This window comes from Ambystoma mexicanum, chromosome 1q (assembly GCF_040938575.1).
Source record: "Ambystoma mexicanum isolate Mex_15411 chromosome 1q, UKY_AmexF1_1, whole genome shotgun sequence".
Classification (NCBI taxonomy): Eukaryota; Metazoa; Chordata; class Amphibia; order Caudata; family Ambystomatidae; genus Ambystoma; species Ambystoma mexicanum.
Genome location: NC_090922.1, coordinates 1,344,157,173 through 1,344,182,175, shown reverse-complemented (window position 1 = coordinate 1,344,182,175; position 25,003 = coordinate 1,344,157,173). Strand labels below are relative to the sequence as shown.

Genomic DNA, 25,003 nt, shown 5'->3' with positions numbered 1-25,003 from the left:
GTGTTGCTTGGGGAGTTGCAACCAGGCCTTTCAGATGGCTTGTCCTCTCCTACCTGTCCATGCAGGGGTTCTAGGTTGTTAATCCCTACGTTGATTGAGGGTGATTGGGGTCTGTGGTGACTCTGCCAGGCCTGTACCTGGTGTGCCTCGATGATGGGGTTCTCCAGCCGTTGTTAAGGTCTTCCCTGTTATGATGAGCCTGTTGACTTTGGGCTGGAGGTTTCTGGGCCTGTGGCTGCTCATGGATCCCTCTCTGGGTCTGGTATCCGCTCTGCTGGGGGCGGGAGGGTGACGTTGCTTGGGTTTCGTCCCTCTACTGCATCTTGTGGTTGTGTGCCACGATTGTACTGCTGGTATTAAGAGCCCCGCCTAATGCACAATGACTGGATGAACGAACAATAACTAAAACCAGTCCTAGAATATGTTGGGTATGCTTTTTGCAGTACAGGTTAAAGAAATGTCCTTCCTGGTGACTTTTCCCCCAGTGACGTTTACACGTAATCAGAGCCTTGAAGCCCAGGTCCACAGGCCCGATGGTTTCTCGCGAAGATTTGATAAACTCGTTAGTAGCCAACTGCTTTCGCATTTAACAGCCTTTTTCAATTCTTTCAGCGAGGGGGGTAGTGTGACCCCCCTCCATGCAGAACTCCACCATGATATCACTATTAAAACCCGATAAGGACCCGAGGGATTGTGCCTCTTATAGGTCAATCACTCTGTTCAATATAGACACAAACATGTACTCGAAAGTACTGGCAAACCGCTTGGACCCACTCCTCCCATCTCTGATCAATGCAGATCAAACAGGTTTTGTCCTGGGAAGAAAAACGGGGGATAACATTAGGAGAGCCCTGAATTTGATAGCAACAACCAGTATGGTCCAAGGGAAATTAGCCCTTTTAGCCTTGGATGCCACCAAGGAATTTGAGAAAGTGTACTGGTCCTTTATGCACTTGACCCTAGAGGCTTATTCCGTGCCCGGATTTAGAAGGATAATCTTGGCCAACTACTCCTCCCCAAATACCCTTCTCCAGGTAAACCAGGAGCAATCATCCCCGATCCCCCTTACGTGCGGAACACGGCAGGGCTGCCACCTCTCCCCCCTCTTGTTCACCTTAATCAAGGAACCATTGGCACAACGCATATGCAGTAACACAGCAATACAAGGGGTTATGATTCAGGATAAGGTAACTTTATATGCTGATGATGTACTGCTCTCTATTACTAATATTCGGCCCTCCATTCAAGCAGCCCTGCAAGAACTACGATCCTTTGGGCAAGTGGCAGGATTCGAGATAAATGATGCGAAGTCAGTGGCGCAGGGAGTGGGGCTGTCCCTCCACGATGTCTCCTCTTTTCAATCCCTCTGTCCACTTCAATGGGAGACTAACTCCATTGAATATCTGGGGGTTCGGTTCACAGCCTCCCTGAAAGACCTATTCACGGAGAACTCCCACCCTCATTAAAACACTTGAAAATGACACACCTGTTAACTTGAATGTCCCTTTCTCCCCCACCAAAATGGGCTGAGATTGAACAGTCCGAACTCTCTCTCCCCCTGAGTTCCCTACCCTTCATCCCCCATGCTACACAAAATCAATGGCGGAACCTGCTTTCATCAACAAAGGTCACCCTGAAATCATGGGATGAGGCTCTAGACGGATAAAAATTCCCAGAGGCTTGGGTCCACTAACTCTAATCTTTGGCAATCCAGCCTTCTCCCCGGGCATGCTTTCCAAAGCTTTTGGGAACTGGAAACGGGGTGGGCTGCAAACATTAGCCCAGCTGTTCGAAGGGGGTCAGCCGCGCTCGTTTGAGGACTGCAAAAGGACGTTCCAACTCTCGGAAGCAGAGTTAAGGCAAAAGGCTACACAAACTATTTGTCCAATTGAGTGAACAGTCACAGAGTCTCTGGGGATGGGTGGGATCTCCAAGCTATATAAACTCCTCAGGTGGGACTCGCTGGCTTCTCGGCCCGCTTACATGAGCCGTTGGGAGGAGGATTTGGGCTGCTGACTGAAGATCAATCATAGTTACATATTTGGGCCAGGGGCCACTCTTCCTCTAGATGTGTGACCAACAATGAGTGTGCATTAAAACTCGTCTTTCGCTGGTATTATTTATTTATTTCTTTTATTTAAAAGTTGTTTATTAGTTTGGTTAACAAACTTTTACAACATCCTCATCATCATCATCATCTTTACAAAAGTTTAAAACACACATAATATCAATACATCCTCTGTTTATAAATGTTCACATGTTTCTAAAAAGGACTTCTTTTATCTTACATAATTCGAATTTTATGACAATTTTAAGTTAAACTTAGTCTCAGAATCGCTTACATAATTGACTAGATTCAATCATTGGCATGTCAAACACACTTTCATTTCATTTTTTACCAATGCATACTTGTCCAATTCTCGAGGAATTTTGTTAGAGCCAAATTCGCTTTGCATGAGAGACCCTACATGAACACTTTCCAGCACCATTCTCTAGAGTTTTGTGTTGTACCAAGTAATTCCATTCCAATTAATGAGGAGCGACACACTTCAAAGTAGCTGCAAAATATTATCAAGTGCTTTATTGTTTCCTTTTGTGTGCCATCGCTACAAAAACGGCATAAAGCCTCCTTGTTCAGGGAGATTCCCTTGTCCCAACTCACTGTTTTTTCCAAAGTATGCAGTTGATTTAGCTTGAATCTTAAGTATAGTTCTAGTAATCTACTGCAGGTAAATTTAAGCAGGAATGATCTGCGTGGAGTCCTTGATGTCGCAAATGCTGATGCTTCCATATACAGTTTCTTGGAATGCATCTCATTTAAGGTTTTTGCCCAGTCAAAGAGCCGTTTTTTTACATGGGCACAGCGATATTCAAGGTCACTAGGTTTTAATGCAAATTCATCAAGCAGTTTTGTCATGGTGTTAAAAAAGTTTACCACAGAAGGTGGATTTCCTCTATTGAGCATGATGGAAAAATCTAAATAGAGTGAGTTTTCTGGGGTCAAGAGCATCTTTGCCAAGTTGGATAATTGGGGCCAGTGATATCTGGAAGATAAAACAGTTAGGCCACGCTTGTGTCGCAATACACAGTTGAGAAGTGAGTTGGACATTCTTAAAGTAGTCTTCCATAGTTGACTCTGAATCTGATCGAGTACGGAGTCAATGTTTACCAAGCATAAATCTAAACCATACAGTATAATGGCTTCTACTTTTAAGAGATAAAATTCCAACAGGGGACCCATTGAAAATTTACAAAATTTGGCGTATACGATCTTCATTTGGGAGCCCAGTACACAAAGTTTAGCATTCAGATTGGTTCTCCACATTTTTGTCGAGTGAGAATCTCTCACATCGTATTCCAGATACTTCAAACTTATGTCCACAGGAATAATGACACTATTTATAGTCCATTTCATAATGTGAAGTTTCTTTTTCATGTTTTTGAATTTTAAGATTCTTGATTTATTCACATTACACTTCGGGTTGTGGTTAAAAAGGTAATCTGAAAATATATTGACCTTTTTCTGCAGACCGTAAGGTGTGAGATCAAATATCAACACGTCATCTGCAAAAGCGATCCATTGAATCTGCAGATGACCAAGCTTTGCAGCATATGTAATTTCAGCATGCCATATTTGTTCTATGTCACAGAGGTAGAGGTAAATCAGGGTTGCTGCCAGGTTGCATCCCTGTTTAACCCCCACCCCGTTGGAATCGGTTTAGTGGTGGCACCGGAGTTGCCAATTCTCACTAAGTAGGATGTGCCATGATGTAGTTTCGCAATTAGTGATGTTAGATGTAAGGGCACACCCTTACTTTCGAGTTTCTCCCACATAGTGGTACGAATCACACAATCGAAAGCTGCAGAAAGGTCGATCGACGCCATATATAAAGCACCTGAGTTGGGCGTTTTTGTTTTAATCAGTACAGTAAGTGTGCTAATACTGTTGCGTTCAGCGCTGTGCCCATTCGGGCTCGAAAACCGATCTGGAAGCGCGAGAGTATGGCATGTTGTTGTAAGTAGTCATGTAGCTGTTGGAGTAGCAGGATTGCAAACACCTTGGCTCCTGCATCTATCAGTGCGATGGGTCGAAGGTTTTCAGGATTGGTCTTCCCCCCTTTTTATAATTGGGCACTATAATTGATTTCAGCCATGAAGATGGGATTTGTGAGGACTTACTGATCTCATTGAACTGGAGTTTGAGTAAAGGTGGCCATAATTCAGGATTATGTTTTAGGACACATGGTGGAATACAATCGGGTCCTGGCCCCTTGGAGTTGTTGAGCTTTCCAATTGCCCACATGATGTCATCCAGAGACCAACCCCTAAAATCCTCCACCTTACACAGTACAGATTTTGACAGCTGGTTGGTAAATATTTCAGGCAGCAAAAACTTTGCTTACAGAATGAGGTTCATGTTTCTTCAGAAATGTTGGAAGATTGTTCACAATTGAATTTAACATCACCCCCCCCCTTAGTAGGGCCCAAGTTGATCTTCTATCACTGATTATACGACGTGACACGCCCCAATCCTCCACAGGCTTTTCCCCCTTTTGAACTGCTATTTGGAAGGCAACCAAGATCCATTCTGAAGGTGTTAAAGAACACGTGAGAGAATCAAGAAGAGAAAACGTTGTCCGAGTATGTAAGTGACTTACAAGAACATTTGGGGCACCTTCGGGAATTTGAACAAGATGGGTTAGGTCGAGCACAACTACAGCAAGATAAATATTATGACCAAGGAACCAGAATACGCACCTTTAAAGTGGGAGACAAAGTCCTGGTCATATTACCAACAACTACCAATAAAATGCTGGCACAATGGAAGGGTCCTTATCGGGTCACGAAAGTCTTAGGACCGGTGAACTATGAAATGGCCCAGCCAGACAGACAAGTAAAAAACAGAAATGATCATGTAAACCTGCTCAAATTGTGGAGAGAGGATACCCCACAAATACTGTGTGCAGCACTGTCAGAACTATCGGTGACGGAACAGTTGGTGCCCAACGCACCCAGTGGTTTAGATGATGTAATGGTCAGGAAACAACTGAGTAAGAATCAAACAGCAGAGTTGTTTAGATACCTGGATCCTGTATCAAAAGTATGCTCTGGACTGCCGGGGCGAACCAGCCTGGTGTCGCATCGCATAAAAAAAGAACCAGCCAAAATAGTCTGCCTCAGACCTTATCGGATACCCGAGGCCAAACGAGAAGACATAAATAAGGAAATAAAGGAAATGCTGAGACTGGGCACCATCATACCATCCAAAAGCGCCTGTGCTCACCAGTGGTACTCGTACCTAAGCCCGATGGGTGCACAAGATTTTGCAAGGATTTTAGACAATTAAATGCAATATCCCGTTATGAGGCTTATCCCATGCCTAGAATTGACGAGTTATTAGAAAAGTTAGGAGCAGCATCATACCTAAGCACACTGAACCTCACAAAAGGGTATTGGCAAATACCACTGCACCCAGAGGATCAAGAAAAGACAGCGTTTGCGAATCCTCAAGGCCTCTTCCAATTTACTGTCCTTCCTTTCAGTCTGCATGGGGCACCGGCTACTTTCCAAGCCCTGATGGACCAAATCCTAAGACCACATGAGCCATATGCAGCTGCCTACTTGGATGATATAGTTATTTTCAGTACCACCTGGGAGGAACACTTATCCCATATTAAAAAAGTGATCATTGCATTGGGAGAAGCCGGCTTGCACAAAAACCCTTAAAAAAAAAAACTGGCAGCAAGAAATACCAAATATTTAGGATACTCTGTGGGTGGAGGAGTGATAACCCCTCTGTTAGACAAGCTACAAGCCATACAACAGCTCCAAGTACCCACCAACCGGAAGGGGATATGCGCTTTTCTAGGATTTGTGGAATACTACAGAAGGTTCATTCCTCACTTTTCCACTATAGCTGCCCCATTGACAGACGCTCTGAAAACCAACAAATCGCTAATAATCACCCCAGGAGTAACCCGTTCCTTTTATTCTCTGATCAAACTGATCGCTAACAAGCCGGTTCTACACTGCCCCAATTTTTCCAAGCCTTTCTTTTTGCAAGCTGATGCTTCAGGGTGCGGCCTGGAGGCCGTACTGTCACAGGGAACAGAAGATGAACTCAGCCCGGATGCCTTTATTAGCAGAAAACTGTTATCACACGAACTTCCATATTCAACCTTGGAAAAGGATTGCTTAGCCATAAAACGGGCAGTGGAGTCATTACGTTACTATCTGCTGGGTAGACAGTTAACCATTTTCACAGACCATGCTCCATTGCCGTGGCTAGCAACCCAGAAAGATTCCAATCACAGGGTATTGAGATGGTTTCTCACTTTGCAGCCATTCCGATTTGTAACAGTGCACATACCGGGAAAATATCAATTGGTAGCGAACTATCTGTCTAGTTCCCTGGATCAGCCCGATCAGCATGATTCCTTGAGGGGGGTATGTGAGCATAAACCTCCTGAGTCACATAATTTGAACAGTGACGGGACATCTAGCCCACACACCAACATGAAGTTAACAGAACACCCTGTACTGGCAGCCACGGATGGTGAAAACATGCCGCACATAATTAAAAAAACAACTCTGCCAGGAGCTCCCAAAGTAAAATCTACAGAGACTACGTGTCAGAAAACTACTTCTCCCACGATGCACTATGCTGAATCACGAAGAAAAGCTCCCAATTTGCTTAGTTTCAAAATGCACAGTGGCATTCACCTACCTTATTACCTCAGCAGAAGAACGCCATTAAGAATGGGCAGAATATCAGGAGGGCGGGTGGAATCCAGTAATAGACAGGGAGGGCGGGTGGGAGAGCCCAGGGAGAAAAGTGAATAAAGGGCGGGGTTGATTCGTAAGAGCGAGGAAAGATTGAACACACCTGCACTTGGGAGGGGAGGGGAAGACAGCATTTTTAACGCATGCGTGGATTCAGAGAGGCTGTCTGTTCTTTCTTTATCTAGGGAGAAGGCGAGTGCAGAGAGGAATGGAAGGAGGAGGTGGTTTTAACTGGGCATATTGATTGCGAGAGCCAAAGGCATGCGAGGAGTCCATATGCGCGAAATCTCGCAGCAGACAAACGCAGGGTCCCTCTGACAGGGGCTTACTTGAAAAGCACCATTTGGCCGGGATAAATGCTGGCTGTCAGACGGCACGGGCAATGATTTATGGACTGTTTTCTTTGGCCCACGGAACCGGGGAAGAAAAAAAGGTTACCGGAATGGACATCTCTTTTCTATTGAACTTCAGAGAGAAAGTCTGAAGCGGTGTCACGATGCCCGCTCCCGGGGAGCCGGCTCAGGCCCTGCGTCCCCAAAAGCAGACATCAAGTCCCCGGGGAAGGTCCCAGCAACCCCTTATAGGGGCCCTTTGGACAGCGTCCTGGCGTCTATGGCGCCAGGCTCATAGAAAACGTCAGTCCTGGCGCCATAGGCGCCAGGCTCATTATGAAAGTGTTTGGGTGCACTTACCTGATGCAGACCATGCTGCAGAACCCCGGCCTCCTTGAGGCCTGAAAGGAACTACTTTACCTGTGGGACTTATTTACCACCCAGGCGTGGTCGGGGAAGGATACATACCTGATTGGAGGAAGGACACATTCTAGGAACTTCTTCCAAGGCTATTTAAACCACACCCGATCAGCCACACGTGCTTCGCGTTGTTCTGCATCTAGCAGCTGGACGCTCACCGTGTCTGCTCCTGCATCTTGACTTCTGCCACACCTGCCAGCATTCTGAATCACCTGCAAAGGAAGGGAACAAGAGAACAGAAGAAGGAAAAGGCCTCACCTGCTAAATCTGCATCCCAGAGACATTTCGCCGACAATCCTGAAAAGGAAGACATTTATTTTTAAAAGCACATCGCATCGATCGCTGCAGCGCCGCATTCTACTCACCTTTACAGGGCGCCTCCATGTTCGGCAGCGACCATCTGGATTCGCAGTCGCGCCCCCGCGCCTAGGGAGAAAAAGACAAGAACAAAGGTGAGAGAAAGAAGGGAAAAGGGAAGCTAAAACTCCATGTCAAGACTTACCTGTTGGGTCATTCCCTTTTCATTTCGGGTCTGCGCCGCATCCAGGCATTTTTGGACCCCGGCCCCTAAGGGGAAAAAGACATCAGCGTTAATGAGTGAATGAAAAGACATTACCAAAACACTCATTAAAGACTTACCTGATTTCCACAAGGATTTCACCGCTCACCTCGGGTCGGTGCCTGTTCCCCGGCATTCCGTACCCCGGCCCCTATGGGGAAAAAGACACTAGCATTAAAACATTAATGCATGGACACAAGGGGAAACACTTATAGAAAAACTTACCTGGAAGCCAAGCAAGTTTGGTTCTCACCCATCCGAAAATCCAGTGAAGTAACTGGATACCAACGCACCCCTGCATCAGAAGCAGGATGGAGAGGTCGTCCTTCCAGACCCTACGGTGAGACGCTACGGGGAAGCACAGAAGGGTTTTGAGGAGGGTGAGAGGGGTATGTGGGAGGCCGATTGCATTACCCCGCAGACAGTTAACCCCCTATTTTCACCTACAGAAGGATACTTCTGCGAGTCAGACAAGCCAGATTTGGGGCCCGGTCCAGTCCGTCTCCCGACCCCTGCGCATCACCTTAGACGAGGTCACAACAGCGCGAACCAGGCCAGCGCCTCCGTGGGAGTCAGGTGAGCGTTACAGAACGTGAAGCCTTCCTACAAGTTCCCACCCAGGCGCTATGGAAACTTCTGAGACTGATCAGTTGGCCCAATTACTGGGGGAATTACGGGCCGAAGTACATGCCGTTCGTCAAGAGACTAATGCCCTCAAGAGGGAATTAATAATATCAAAGGAAAGAACTGATGACCTGGCCAGACAGCTTTTGCAAAGTCAAGCTGGGCAAACTCCTCTACCCGGTTCCCAGTAACCCTGTGCATATTAATCTACCTGGAAACATGCCACTGGCCCCACCCGAACGCTTTGCTGGGGACCCCAAACCATTTGCCGTATTCATGAATCAGTGTCGTTTGCACTTCCTATGCAGGCCTGGGGCCTTCCCTAATGATCAGACCAAAGTAGCCTTTGTATTGTCATATCTCAGCGGCTGCGCTGCCGATTGGTCAGTTCCACTGGTTACTCAGGATGACCCGATTCTCAGGATTTCAAGCAAGCATGGAAAGGTTATTTGCTCGACACTCTCAGGGGCAGGCTCTGGATGATGAACTTCTATCCCTGCAACAGGGCAATCAGGATCTCCTATCCTACATTGCAACCTTTAATAGACTAATTGGAGAAATTGGGTGGCCAGAGGATAAGAGAATCACATTATTTTATCGAGGTTTACGTGGAGAACTTAAAGATGTCCTGGCCCAAGTTGTAAATCCGCCCCGAGAATGCACAGAATATATAGACTTAGTGGTCCAATTGGATCACAGACTCCAGAACAGAAAAGCAGATCGGTCCAGGTTTGAGACCCGGGTGTTGGTCAAGACCCACGCTAACCCCAAGGGAATTGATGTCTCAGAGCCTATGAAATTGGTGGGGTTAAAGGACCTTTAACTCAAAAGGAACGTGAAAGGAGGCGGCAATTAAAGTTATGTCTTTATTGTGGGAACTCTGGACACTTTCTACGAGATTGCCCGGCAAAACCGCCCCGAAAGGCGGTAGGGGCCGCTGATAAAAACCTTGAAGACTCTGTTTCGGGAAACGACTCAGCCCGACAAGCGTAGGGGTCCGCTTGCCGAGCTTGAAAACTAACTCTCAGACCTCGCATTTCATAGTGCCAATGGTTCTCGTAGATCCAGGACAGCCTAAGCAGTTACATGCAATAAAGGCATACATCGATAGCGGGGCTATTGGAAATTATGTGGACCGTGAGTTGGTCTCCAGGATTAACCTCCCTCTCCGTCCTAAAACCAGCAAAGACGTCATCACCACAGTAGATGGAACTGAAATTGCCTCTGGACCGGTAACGCATTCCACTACTGAGGTGACTCTTATTGGTCCCGACGGCCATCGGGAGGCAGTTGTGTTTGATGTAATCAAGGCCCCACAGTTTCAGGTTATTCTTGGAATTCCTTGGTTAGAGACACATAATCCTCGAATTGATTGGCGAGCTAAGAGAATAACCTTCCCGGATTGTGCACAAACCTGTTATCCAGAAAACCTGAAGATTAATCTAGCATCTGTAACCTCTGCCTCCATGCAATTGCCTCCGGAATACCAAGACTTTCAGGACGTCTTCCAAAAGGAACAGGCCAACACGTTACCTCCTCATCGATCGTACAATTGCCAAATCGATCTGGTGCCCGGTGCACAACCCCCTTGTAGCAGGATTTATGCCCTTACCGAACCTGAGAACCTGCATCTGAGACAATATTTGGATCAATACCTTGCCAATGGTTTTATTCGCCCATCAAAGTCCCCGGCATTATCGGCTTTGTTCTTCGTGCCTAAAAAGGAAGGCGACCTCAGAACTTGTATCGATTACCGCGCATTGAATCAGATAACGGTTAAAAACCGTTATCCTCTGCCTCTGATCCCTGAACTCCTTGACCAGGTAAAGGACGCTTGCATATACACCAAGTTAGACCTCCGGGGGGCACATCATCTTGTGCGAGTAAAAGAAGGTGACGAATGGAAAACGGCCTTCCGTACTAAGTATGGATTATTCGAATACCAGGTAATGCCCTTCGGGTTGTGCAATGCGCCTGCTGACTTCCAATTCTTCATGAATGATGTCCTTCGGGAACTCATCGATGTTTGTGTTGTCGTCTACATCGATGACATTCTAGTGTACTCTTCTTCGGAATCTGATCACAGAAAACACGTTAGGGCAGCTCTGGAAAAACTGCACCAACACAAACTATTTGCTAAACTGGAGAAATGTGTTTTCCATACCACAGAAGTTGAGTTTCTCGGTTTCATCCTGACACCCAAAGGAGTCCGAATGGACTCAAGAAAAGTGGATGCCATCCTCAAATGGCCATCACCTAGCTCTGTAAAAGGGGTTCAAAGCATGCTCGGCTTTGCCAATTTCTATCGCAGGTTTATCCCGGAATTTTCACGCATAGTACAACCCAATACTGCACTCTTGAGGAAAAATAAACGTTTTGAATGGTCTGAAGAAGCCGAACAGGCCTTCCAGGATTTAAAAGCTAAGTTTACCTCCGCACCTATATTGAAACACCCACGTCCAGATCTCCCGTATGTCGTCGAAACTGACGCATCCAGCCTAGCCATGGGAGCAGTTCTGTCTCAAAGAGATCCCGAAACCAACCAACTGCATCCCGTAGCATTTTGGTCCAGAAAATTCTCGGCACCAGAGATTAATTATGCAATCACTGACAAAGAACTGTTAGCCATAAAGTCCGCTTTTAAAGCCTGGCGGCATTACCTGCTTGGCGCTCGACATACCATCACTGATCACCGGAATTTACAGTATTTGAAAACCGCCAAGGCTCAGTCATCACGGCAGCTCCGATGGGCTTTGTTTTTCGCAGAATTTGATTTTGTGATTACCTATCGACCTGGCTGCAAGAACGGCAAAGCAGACGCCTTATCCCGAATTGGAATGGGAGAACCTGATACAAACTCAGAACCAGTACCAATAATTCCCGAACAGAGAATTCTAGGCATGACTTTGTTACAGACGCTTGAAGACATTCAAGTCACAGTGAAAGAACTCCTGGACCCTACAGTCCTACAGGATTGGATACAAAAGGGATCAGACTTTACCATAGATAATGGTTTACCTTATTACCAAGGACGCTTATTCCTGCCGCACAAGGATTTACACGAACTAGTTATTTCAGGTTATCATGATACATTAATAGAGGGACACCCCGGTATTGCCAAGACAATGGAAAAGGTGAAACGACAATTCTGGTGGCCCTCTTGGCGAAAAGATGTTAAATCTTTTGTGATGTCCTGTGGTGTTTGCGCCCAAAATAAAGGTCAAAAGAAAAGACCAGCCGGTCTCCTTCAACCTCTAGACATACCGCCAGCACCCTGGCACACCCTATCAATGGATTTTATTACGGACTTGCCTCCTTGTTCGGGATACAATACCATTCTGGTAATTGTGGATTTGTTTTCCAAAATGGCCCACTTCATTCCTTTGAAAGGTTTACCTTCAGCTTCTCTCCTAGCCAAAGAATTCCTCGAAAATATTGTTCGGCTACATGGATTCCCATCTATACTAATCTCTGACCTGGGAAGCCAATTCATTTCCCACTTCTGGCGCAAATGTCAAATGGCACAAATCGACGTAAGATTATCGACCAGTCACCACCCTCAGACCGATGGTCAGACCGAGAGGACAAATCAGACCCTTGAGCAGTGCTTACGGTGTATGTTACAGCAATCTGAAAGCAACTGGAAAGACATTCTTTGGATAGCCGAATACGCATATAATAATTCGGTACACTCTGGAACTGGCCATAGTCCTTTTTATACCTTGTTTGGACATCACCCTCGAACCTCAAACCTCGACTCACCTCAGAACCTCAGAGTGCCCGCAGTAGAACATCTGCATTCTACCACTACCGGAGCCTTCAAAGAGGCAACCACGCATTTACAACAAGCCAAGAGAAAATACAAGGAGAATGCTGACCTACATCGGAGTGACGCACCTCCGTATCAGATTGGGGATCAAGTGTGGTTAGCTACCAGACATTTACCGCTCAAAGGGCCTCGAACTTTTAACCCAAAATATCTGGGACCTTATTCTATTACGGCAATAATTAACCCAGTAGCGGTTAAACTTGATTTACCAGCTAATATGCAAATTCACCCTGTTTTTCATGTGTCACTTCTGAAACCAGTGGTCCCCGGAACCCGACTACTCAAACCTCCAGAACCTATTCAAATAGATGGGGAACCCGAATTCGAAGTGAAGAACATTTTAGATTAAAAAATGTTTAGGTCAAAGCTTTTATACCTAATTGATTGGAAGGGGTATGGACCTCAGGAGAGGTCGTGGGAACCCAGTGACCATGTGCATGCACCTCGATTAGTCAGGAAATTCCACCGACTCTTCCCAAACAAACCAAAACCCCCGGAGGGAACAACCTTGGGAGGGGCCTTGGGGGGGAGTGCTGTCACGATGCCCGCTCCCGGGGAGCCGGCTCAGGCCCTGGGTCCCCTAAGCGGACATCAAGTCCCCGGGGAAGGTCCCAGCAACCCCTTATAGGGGCCCTTTGGACAGCGTCCTGGCGTCTATGGCACCAGGCTCATAGAAAACGTCAGTCCTGGCGCCATAGGCGCCAGGCTCATTATGAAAGTGTTTGGGTGCACTTATCTGATGCAGACCATGCTGCAGAACCCCGGCCTCCTTGAGGCCTGAAAGGAACTACTTTACCTGTGGGACTCATTTACCACCCGGGCGTGGTCGGGGAAGGATACATACCTGATTGGAGGAAGGACACATTCTAGGAACTTCTTCCAAGGCTATTTAAACCACACCCGATCAGCCACACGTGCTTCGCGTTGTTCTGCATCTAGCAGCTGGACGCTCACCGTGTCTGCTCCTGCATCTTGACTTCTGCCACACCTGCCAGCATCCTGAATCACCTGCAAAGGAAGGGAACAAGAGAACAGAAGAAGGAAAAGGCCTCGTCTGCTAATTCTGCATCCCAGAGACATTTCGCCGACAATCCTGAAAAGGAAGACATTTATTTTTAAAAGCACATCGCATCGATCGCTGCAGCGCCGCATTCTACTCACCTTTACAGGGCGCCTCCATGTTCAGCAGCGACCATCCGGATTCGCAGTCGCGCCCCCGCGCCTAGGGAGAAAAAGACAAGAACAAAGGTGAGAGAAAGAAGGGAAAAGGGAAGCTAAAACTCCATGTCAAGACTTACCTGTTGGGTCATTTCCTTTTCATTTCGGGTCCGCGCCGCATCCAGGCATTTTCGGACCCCAGCCCCTAAGGGGAAAAAGACATCAGCGTTAATGAGTGAATGAAAAGACATTACCAAAACACTCATTAAAGACTTACCTGATTTCCACAAGGATTTCACCGCTCACCTCGGGTCGGTGCCTGTTCCCCGGCATTCCGTACCCCGGCCCCTATGGGGAAAAAGACACTAGCATTAAAACATTAATGTATGGACACAAGGGGACCCACTTATAGAAAAACTTACCTGGAAGCCAAGCAAGTTTGGTTCTCACCCATCCGAAAATCCAGTGAAGTAACTGGATACCAACGCGCCCCTGCATCAGAAGCAGGATGGAGAGCTCGTCCTTCCAGACCCTAAGGTGAGATGCTACGGGGAAGCACAGAAGGGTTTTGAGGAGGGTGAGAGGGGTAAGTGGGAGGCCAATTGCATTACCCCGCAGACAGTTAACCCCCTATTTTCACCTACAGAAGGATACTTCTGCGAGTCAGACAAGTCAGATTTGGGGCCCGGTCCAGTCCGTCTCCCGACCCCTGCGCCTCACCTTAGACGAGGTTACAACAGCGCGAACCAGGCCAGCGCCTCCGTGGGAGTCAGGTGAGCGTTACAAGCAGCGCTTAATGAGTGCCTTAGGAGGAAAACAAAGCCAACACTAAAATGCAAGGATATTTAAAAGACTTCTGTTTTTTATTTCTTTCCGTTAATTTGGCCTTAATCCGTGTCAAAGCACAAACCCTGATTTAAGGCATTGTTCAGGAAAGTGAAAGAAGTTGCTTCATTGAATAAAACAAATATCGTACTTGTGTTGAAAACCGCATTTAAAGTGTTTTGCCTGAATAAAAAAGGTTATTGGTGCATCCTTAAATACAACTCCCGCCTGCTGATTAACACTTCCACACAAATTCCAGGACATCAACCTGAGCCAGCTTTTGCTACTATGTGGAGGTTATTTTTTGTCCCTCCTTTCCCAAGCCCAGCAGGACTGATAACCATGACCAATGTTTTGTGTTGGTAGAAATGGCCGCTAATTGTGCGATTACCACTGCCTCTGGAAGTTGGGAAGGTATCGTCCCCAAGGCTTCTGAGTTGGTTCCTGTTGCAGTAGCAAGAGGAGTCTCATTGAATGCTTTTGCTTCTTAAATTGATTGCAATGAAGTTAGGGTTAATCCTAACATTTTTAACTCTCTTCTGTGTGCCCAAATTAGTTTGCTATTATTGTGGATTGGACTTGAAGTACCATCCTGTAGTATTTACCGGAGGCAGTGTAATCCATACAATATGTCTTGTTACTAATGTTCTGAGTGCAGGGATTTTCTTGAAATGCCTCAAGCACAAATGAACAGTTTAGGCTCTTATCTCCATTTATGTCGGGAGTACTAATCCAGCCTAAAATGCTCGAAATCTGTGGAAAGTGAGCAGATTCTTCGTTATGGGAGTTTGTCAGGCCAAAATGTTGATGAAGTGTTTGCGCTTTTGCAGCTAAAGAGGGATCACCCTCCGGTGCATACAACTTTATCGAGATGTTAGCGGAGTCGGGGTTGGATTTTTCGCAACTCCCCTTCCCCGGAGTAACCTCGCTGTGGTGTTGGTGGTTGTGGGTGAGCATAGATTTGGATGCGCCGTCCCGGCAAATGGGAGCTTGATTGTTTTTGACAACCCCTTTTCCACAGAGTGTTATCCATCTGTGTCTATCAGCCATCCCCCAAGAGCACTGTTTAACTTGTCAACACCAAGCTTTTTCAATGCAGAGGTTTTTTTGTTCTGTATGGGTTTATGATATGTGGATAGCAGAGATTGCTGAGGAATGGTGAGAGGGGATGTGAACTCGGTTTGTTTGTCCAAAGTTGTGTTATTTGTACCCCTTGGACCATCCGTAAGGTACTGCAGCTGGAGAGCTAATCTACTTTATAAGGTAAACTCCTCAACATTAATCCCCAGTTCTGTTGATGCCAGATTATGGAAGTTAGACAGGGCTAAACCCCTCATAGGCTCGTCTCTCTTTGGATTTAAGATGACCTTGCTCTTATCTGTGTTTTTTTGGTTTTGGGTTCCTTTTTTTTGTTTATTGTTTTTTCTAGGTCCACTTGTAAAGCTTTGCGCATGTTAAGTCTATTCATTGCACGTATATATAGCCTCTTTTCTTTTTGAGAGGCAAAATGTTTTTGGTATGTGATCTCATGGATGTCATCAGGGGGCATCTTGCCCACGCCTGAAGATGTTTTTTTGTGAATTTCCTCATCCAAGATAGCTGTAAGAGCAGATGGACTATCTGGGTGATTGAGGTTAGTTGTGGGTGGTAAAGGGTCATCTTGTGCATCTAATACACTCAGTCCTTTGTCATTCGGTTGGTTAAAGAATAGTAGTTGATCGATTTTTTTCTGCGTGGTTAGAAATCATCTGGCAGAGTTGGGTGTGAGTGAATATTTGAATTACCTCAATAGTTTTGGGTGCGTTTACTGTGTGTGCAAATGATTGGGGAAAAGCAAATGCTGGCGGTCCCTCCGAGGAGTTGTGAGCAGCCACAGTCGTTATAATAGGTATATCAGTCTGAGTGGCCACAGTCGTTATAATAGGTATATCAGTCTGAGTGGCTGTGGAGTGGTAACAGATAGTGGAGGGAGGCGGTGAGATACAGCCTCCTTCTTTTTTGTAGTTCTCGGCAAAGATAAAACCCTCCAGCTTGTTTAATTTGGAGAGCATCACTGCCTGTGAGGATTTGATGTCACGAAGCCCGTAATGAGTATAATCATGCCCACAATCTAACAGATTTAGTATTCTCGAAATTACTGGGTAAGAGGATTCAAATATATGCAGATCGTCTGCTAGGGTGGTGGGATTAAGTTGTGGAATAGCATTATTTTCTCCATTTGTGGACAAAATGGGTGTACCCTTTTCAACCTCGGGAGAGGAGCATGTATGTCCAGAATTAGTCTGCAACATCTCCTTGTTATCTACACCAATCAACAATGGTTTATTGGACTGAATGTCCATATCATTGTGAGATGGATATGCTGCGGAAAAGGATGTAGACTGTTCTTGTCGGTATAAATGCACTTTGTCTTTACGACCCGGATGCACTGTGACCGGAGTCGATGGTCTGTCAGAGAGTATTACCCTTTTTTCTATTTGTAGCAGTATCACAGATGCCAAAATAGATATATCTGATGGAGGCCCTAGAGATGTGTCTTCAATTGTCCCCAAGCTATTGATCTCTTCAGTTTCACGTATACTTAGGAAACTTTTCCTAGAGTTATGTGCAGCAATATTTTCATTTGTCTTCCCAACGGCGACTACTGGCACCTCTCCATGTCCCTTAAGTGTACTGTTAGACGATATGCTTACGTGAGCAGGTGCTGCATCTTGGGAAGTAATTTCTTCCTGAGGATTTTCATCAAGTACAGTTTTGTTTATCATCAGGCTTTATGAGCGAGCGTTATTGTTTCGATTTTTGGAGGGCAGTGTCATGCTCTGCATGTCCAAGCAAAACTTGTGTCTACGAGAATCAGCTTTGCGTGTTTTAGTTGGCATTTTAATTTCAATATGGCCACTGCGCAGTCGTGTTGACATCACACTATTAGTAAACGTAACACAACGTGCGTCGCTTTCTCTCTATTATTGTTTGGCAGGAAAGTTTGCTGGGAAGGGCGAGGGACAACAGTTCGTGCAGCAGGGGAGGTGCGATCTAGAAGATAGAGAGCAAAGTAACGTAAGGTAGGAAGGAAAAGTGTTTCCAAGTTAAATCAAAGTCCAAGTCCTTAAAATGAGGACTTAAAGTTCATAGGAAGTAGTGAAAAGGGGATTTACTTGTAAGTCCAATGAGCACGTGTTTCAGTTGACAAGTTGCTTCTCCTTCCGCATTCAGTCCACACGGCTTCCAGAAGTGCTTCACTTGTGGATTCAGCAGAGAGAGGTTCCTGGCACAGCCCAACAGCCAGGTACTTCGGTGGTACTTTTGGTGAGCGTATCGCGAGAAGTATCCTCCAGCACAGATTCACCACTTCCAGGCTGCAGTACCTCCTTCCTGTTGACGTAACTGTGGGGCACGTGGCTCATATTTTCACATGTGGTGGGACTGTCCACTGATTCACTCCTATCACTGGAATTAAACTGCTGATGTGTCCAGAGACTCTGCTCTTGGGGGCCCCAAAAGAGGAAATATACCCTCAATCTGGGGCGTGTGTGAAGTTACTGACACATCTGTTGTTGGCTGCAAGCATTACAATCGCCCGCCACTGGAAAGCCGCAGAAGGACCAGAGCACTCCTTGTGGTGGATTAAAGTTTGGGACATACTGGTGGCGGAAAAGGTCACAGCCGCTAGATAAAGAAAGATCCACCAATTCCTGGCCATATGGACCCCACTGCTGGACTATGATAGGGAATTTCCAGCATTGACATTTAAACCCTGCCTAGCGAAACTCTACTTAAATCCGGAGGAAACTAAGAAACGTTTGATTTCCTGGGGATGGTGGGCTATACCGGGTTCTGGGGGGGACTGTCTCGTTTTATATACTGTTTATCCAGCCTGGCGCACACAGGACGCTTTATGTTGACTGCCTTAATTCTTATCTGTTGATCTAGATGAGGTGTATCTCTTCTCTTCCTTACTCCAACCGTTTCATTTAAAAAAGTTTGAAAAAAGAAATGGCAATTTTGACATGAAATTGCTCTCAATTTTACCCTAGTATTTATTAAAATTCCTGTGTCCAAAATTTAGAGCATGGTATTTATGACTGCGTTTTAACTTATGGCTAACTAGGGAGATCATAGGCACACGATTAAACTGGCCTAAGGACGAGAGATTTTGTCGATTCTGTCAGAAACAAAAAGAAGTTGAGACTTTGAGCCATATTGTGGTCTCCTGTACTAGGTTGCCAGTATAAAAGAGGCAGTTTCTATTACATTATTTTAAGGACTAGATAGGTTTACCAGAAGCTAAGTTATGGGCAATGATTTTTACTGGACAGTGGGTTTCTGTTATTTTAGCAGTAATAAAGATTTGACTATCATTAGATATTTTACCAATAAATTGAGCATGAGAAAGGATTTTAATGAGGAATTTGCTTAAATGTTTATATTTTTTAAGATTGTGTGTAATATTTGATGAATTGTATTGTCTATGGAGAACTGTAAATTGTATTTAACATCGGTTTTATTAAGCAAGTAATTAATTTTGATTTAAATTATGATGGATTGAGTATTTAATGTGTATTATGTACTGAAAGGTTAAATTGTTTTTTTTTCAGCCATAACAACAAAGCAATAAAAAAAACAACAGGTAGAAGAAATGATACATTACTTTACCTTGCACCGAATATCCTTGTTGATCAAATGGTTCTTCTCCTTGTAGTTAAAGATAACATGCACTTTCTTGTTTCCTGTGCCACAGATATCAGGGCCTGAGAAAAAAAGCACATTTCAGAACATCTGATATGTTTCATTAAATGTTATACGATTAAAGGCAACAAGTACAAAAACAAAGGTTCTTTAAAGAAATGATGTTAGGATATTACAAATTTTGTTTTAGATTGTTTGGTGCAGAATGAAATGCTATCATTTCCAATTAACCAACGTAGGCCTGATTCACAAATAATTGGGCATCTAAAATAGTGCATAGTATGCACTTTTTCAGATGCTTGTGTTTGTGAAGTGACCCAGTCACTTTATTCACAAACAATATCTGCACATTTCATGGAACAAATCGCCTACTGACTGGCACTTTTGGCTACATTAATGTCGGTCATGTGTGCTCGACACAACTGCAGCACATTTCAGCAAGGCAGGCCTGGCGAGTATGTTCGTCCAATTTAAATAGGAATATATTAAAGCCCAGTACTTTGACTTAGGGTCATTTTAACATGTTTTAAAAACAGAAAAAAAGCATTTTTATCTATTCAACAAGGGAAGGCAGCAGTGGTCTGAATGGTATTGGGCACAGTTCTTCATTGACCGCTCTGCGGTCTGCAACAAGGTGAGGTCATCACGGTCGGCAGCGTTGCTGGGTCCTTTTCTTCACTTGCTCTCAGTGAGCCCACGGTAACGAAACAGAGCGATAACAAGAATAGTAACCCACATCGGAATTCCATGGCTCCACCATCACAACCAGCAGAGTCATGATGTCACCACTGGTTGGCTCACACCTATTTACCCCAGCACAGCTGTTAAGTGGCAAATACTCTCCCCGTCACACACTAAGACTGTTCCGGTTTCTGAGGGTCAGAGCCAACACATCCCTATCATGATATGATATGATATGATATGGCATTTGTAACGTGCCTATACACAAGTGTTTCAAGGCGCGACGAGGCAGGGGGGGAACAAGGGGAGACAGACATCGATCCTACTAGGCCAGGTGTCATTCAGATCGTGCAAGTGCAAGGGTAGAGGGGACTGGGAAAAGTGCCAGGGGAAGGGGAGAGGGGGAAAAGTGCTGTACATGGTTAGTAGAATACAAGATAAATAATAGGGCCAGCTGGTGGCAAGTGCAAGGAAAGTGCAGTACATGGTTAGTAGAATACAAGATAAATAATAGGGCCAGCTGGTGGCAAGTGCAAGGTAAGTGCCGGGAGAAGGGGTTGTAGGATACAGAGACAGTCCCGTAGTGCAGGTAGGCAGTGCAGGGAAGAGTGGCTGGGCCAAGGACCGAGATCGGTGAGTGGCCCAGTAGAAGATTCAGTGCAGGTTCAGTGATTTTAGCAGGGGAGAGAGGGAGAGAAAGCGGAAGCAAAGAGGAAGGTTTTGAGGTGCTTCCGGAACCGGAGATGGTTCTCCTCAAGTTTCAGGGAGGCAGGAAGGCTGTTCCAGAGGGAGGCCGCTGCTGTGGAGAGAGATCTACCCCCAGCTCGTTGCTTGGAGAAGTGGCTGACCCTGAGGTAGTTGGAGGTGGATGAGCGAAGAGCTCGAGAAGGAAGATATTTCGGAAGAGAAAGTTGAAGGTATTTTGGGCCAAAGCCCCAGAAGGCCTTGTGGACAATGCAGAGGGTTTTGAACTTAATCCTCGCAGCCACTGGGAGCCAGTGTAGTGATTTCAGTCCTGGAGAGATACGGTCCCTGTGCTTGAGGCCAAGGACAAGTCTTGCAGTCCTGTTCTGGATGAGTTGCAAAGGGCGGAGAGTAGAGGCAGGAAGATTTAGATAGAGGCTGTTACAGTAGTCCAGCTTCGAGAGAACCAGGGCTCTGGAGACAGTGAGCTTTTGGGGGAAGGAGAGGAAAGGAAGGATACCTCTGAGGAAGGATACCTCTGAGGAGGTGTAGTTAGTAGTGTTCCAGCTGCACACTTCCATTAGCTGAGTGCCATCTGATGCGGCCATTATCATCACTTATGCATCCATTTTGGGCAGCGCATCCCAGAGATTTCCTTAGAGTTCATCAGTGCCATTTACTGTGCTAGCGAAGCCCTGACAAGCACTGGGCTCTTTCACTCAGCATTAAATACTCTTCTGCCACTTTATTGGCTACGCTTTCTCAACCTGGCTCTTTTTAGATAGTGTACACGGCTTCCATGCCCTGGCACTTCTAATGGAAACACAGCCCCCCCTCCCCTCATTCCACTTTGGCAGCAGCTCCCTCTTAACTTCGCAAAAGCTCTTCCGTCCTTCTACATCCTGGGTGATGGGACTTATTGTCACAACGCGACCCTGGACACTGTGGGAAAGATGTAGGTTTACTTAGGCACCCTGCGGTCCTTTTACCGTTCTAGTCTTTTCTGGTCTTTTCCCTTTAAAAGGTAGCCACGCCCACAACGCTGTGCGTTGCATCTCACATTGTCAGCCTTTCGCTAACTTCGCCTGCAGTGCCGCTCCTCGAGCTTGGTCCTTTGATTCTTTACTCCTTAGTACTTTGCCCGCTTCTGCTTTCCCTGTGTCTCGGTTCATTCCGTCTCACGGCCTTCTGTCCACTCCCTCGTATCTGCTCTCTCTTCCCTTTTGTGCTGGGTTCCGTATTGTTACTATCCTCCGCGTCCCTTCGCTATTTCTCTCTCGCTTGCTCTCTCTCTCTCTTTCATTCGATTCCTTACTCTCATTCACCCGCTTTCTCTCCCCCTCGCTCTCTCTCTCTCTTTCTCTCGATTCCTTACTCTCGTTCACCCGCTTTCGCTCCCGCTCGCTCTCTCTCACTCTTTCTCTCGATTCCTTACTCTCGTTCACCCGCTTTCGCTCCCGCTCGCTCTCTCTCACTCTTTCACACTCTCTCCCTTTCTTGCTCACTTTCGCTTCTGTTCGTTCTCTCATCTTCCACTCTCTCTCGCTCACCTGCACCTGCTCACACTCTCTCTCCCTCTTACCTGCGTAATAGCTGGTACCTTCCCTCCTGACTGCTCGTGTGCAGCATCCGCTTCAGCTTTCCTTGAACGCAGTGGACACTCTTCCAATCCTTTCCGACATCAGCATACCTCGTCCTGTTATACTTGGACTTAAGTACTGTTTGCTGAATTACTATTCATCGGCATCCTCCACTTCCGACACTCTCCCTGCCAGCAAGGACTCGTCATCTAACAGGGTTTTTTCTGCCGTCACTGGCTTTTTCCCTGGCGTCAAGGCACTGGCTCCCCTGGGTCCACCGGACAGCTTGTTCTCACCACTGTCAGGGTGGCCTCAAACGGAGCCCGTCCCTATCTCTACGAGCATAAGAAGGACAAGAAGGGAAGGAAGAGTTTCAAGACGGACGAAGATCCGGAGGAGATCAAGAAGGAGGGGAGAAGAAGACCTAAGACTTCTATCCAGGTGGATTCCTCTAAGGAGTCAGGTGAGGAGTCATCGGGGGTGGTAGTTTCCGATTCTGACACTTACTTGTGGGGGCAGTGGTTCCTCCTCCTACTCTTCTGCACCCCCGGCAGGAGACGTGACTCCTTAAACTTCTTCTCCTTGTACACAGGTTCTTTTTCCTGGCCTCCCAGAAAGACCAGCTCATCGCCAGTGAAATGAAGCACATCGGGTATGTTCCAGCAGGTTGCTTTAATCAGCTTCAGTCAGTTACGTTAAGATGTTAACTGGAGCTCTTCAACTGACATAGTATGGAACCTTTAGTACAGGCATTCCCTCACTCACAGCATAACAGCATAACATTCTCACTGACACACCAAACCTCTCTTACATCCCCAAGCACCTGCATTAATGCCAAGCACAATACAACACATCTCCCTTCTTTCCAAATCACACACTATCACAACCAAGCATACCACAACAGTTATATACCTAACCAGGCTCTACAAGGCTTTAAGTAGGAGCTAAATGACTCCTAGCAATTTCAAACTCTGACATGATCAGGTTAGGTGCATCTCGAAGTTAACCCAGAGGTCTTGTCATTTATTCACAAAGACTTGTACTGGAGCTAAACTAGCAAAGTCTGGGGCATTTCTAAGCTATTGAGCCCATATCCTTGAGATACCCAGTACATTTGCAAGATGGAGTTGACTACATCTAATGCAATTCTATTTGCACATGACTATCTCTAAAATGCGCCATCCATCGCCAAAGTTTACCAGTGAATATATTAACTAATAAAGTAACAACAGGATGCTGCAGTAATCTTAAACTTTTCTCCTGAGAAATCCTTTCTGAATCAAGCATTAAGTTGGAAACTTGTTAGTTGCCTTGCAAATACCAGGACTGATTTGGAAGACTTGTTTAGCAAAATAATACTACTCAGTTTAATACAAGTATACATCTTTTACAAACAGGCAAATTCTATTTCCATTGTAGAGGTTAATCACAAACCACAGGTCCATGCAGGTAAATGTGACAATATGCATTAAGAATACTAGAGCCTTTATTACGTGTTGTGTTGGTAATAGTATTAGTAGTAACAGGCAGTACTACCGTTACCAACTGTTTCACTGATCTGCCTGATTATGAGCTTGTCAACCCAGAAGCAAGAGGCCTGCCTGCATGTGTATGGTGCTATTACCACCACAACAAATGATGGCAATGATGCCAGCGGTAGTTCCATAGATGGTAAGTCAATTTGACAGATTAGTGACAATTTAATAATGTCTATTACAACAATGGGAATGTGGAAAAGCGTACTAATCTAATTTATGAAAGAATTGGCACATAGTAATGATTGTTTCATCGTCTTCACATATTTAGCTAAGCATGTGATGTCCCACTGGATAGCTTAGTACATTGTTTATAGCATTTGCCATAAAACAGGGAGACGGTTTTCAAACACCTATAATGGGAGAACTTAGGTTTTTGCTGGACATGCCTCTTTACTGGTGGAAACTAAAGTTTACTAATTACAAATAGATCCAGTTATTTCTATTGATTGATCTACTAAGGAAAATGTTGATTACTGTTGCATCTTGCAACATATTATTGCTATTAAGAGTTGTCTATTGGTTTCAGTTGATTTTTTTAATAACCAGTTGTGACAAGGTGTAGTACCCTGAACTAGATGGTGGGAGGGAGTCCTGCCACAAAGCAATTCAGAGGCAGCCCTAGCCCTGATAGAAAATACAACAAAGAGGGCACCAAACCATTCCCCCCAACCAAGTGCCAGTATGTGTGTTTGCAGACCCTTATTTCCAGCCTTGCCTCTAAGTACAAATGCTCTCCAGTGTTTTCCATCAGGTGCAGATACTGCCAGGATGAAGGATGAGAGCGGGAACAAGAAAACCAGAACACCAGCTGGCCTGACGTACCAACAGAGCTGCACATTAAAGACAACAACAGCGACGCAGAGACCAGATCGCAGCAGCCTGGAGAGAGAGGAAGACACAGGCTGCATTCGTGCACTGCTGTAACGCAGAAACTCACCACAAGGGATCAGCAGAGTCTGACGCCATTACGCATTTATAAGCAACATTCTCCTAAACCCTGAAATACTATTCCCCAAACTTTTCAGGATGGTCCTGGTGAGCAGACTGCTAAACAGAAACGTGGTAATTGAATTTCGTACGCCGCTAGGCCCATTATGCAGCAAGCCTGTGCACAGAAAGTGGAGAGGGTTTAGCCCCCTTTTGAAAACTCCCCATGCAGATATATAACTTAGGTGGGGAAGACAGGTTTGCCAGGGAAAGCTGTCCAATCAGTACAGAGGGAGTGAAATTTAAGTACTGGAGAGGAAGCATTGGTTATTTGGGTGAGGTCGGCAGTGGAAGACCAAGAGATCAGCAGGAGGGAG

General features: G+C 45.7%; 1 protein-coding gene across 1 annotated transcript in view; it reads right to left on the bottom strand.

The window, feature by feature from the left end:
* Positions 1 to 25,003, bottom strand: part of LOC138547460 (calreticulin-like) — a 281,960-nt gene that overhangs the window by 162,015 nt on the left and 94,942 nt on the right. Inside the window, exon 4 of the mRNA XM_069642212.1 lies at positions 19,184 to 19,278. Coding sequence (XP_069498313.1) covers positions 19,184 to 19,278 — 95 coding nt within the window. The remainder of the gene's footprint in view (positions 1 to 19,183; positions 19,279 to 25,003) is intronic.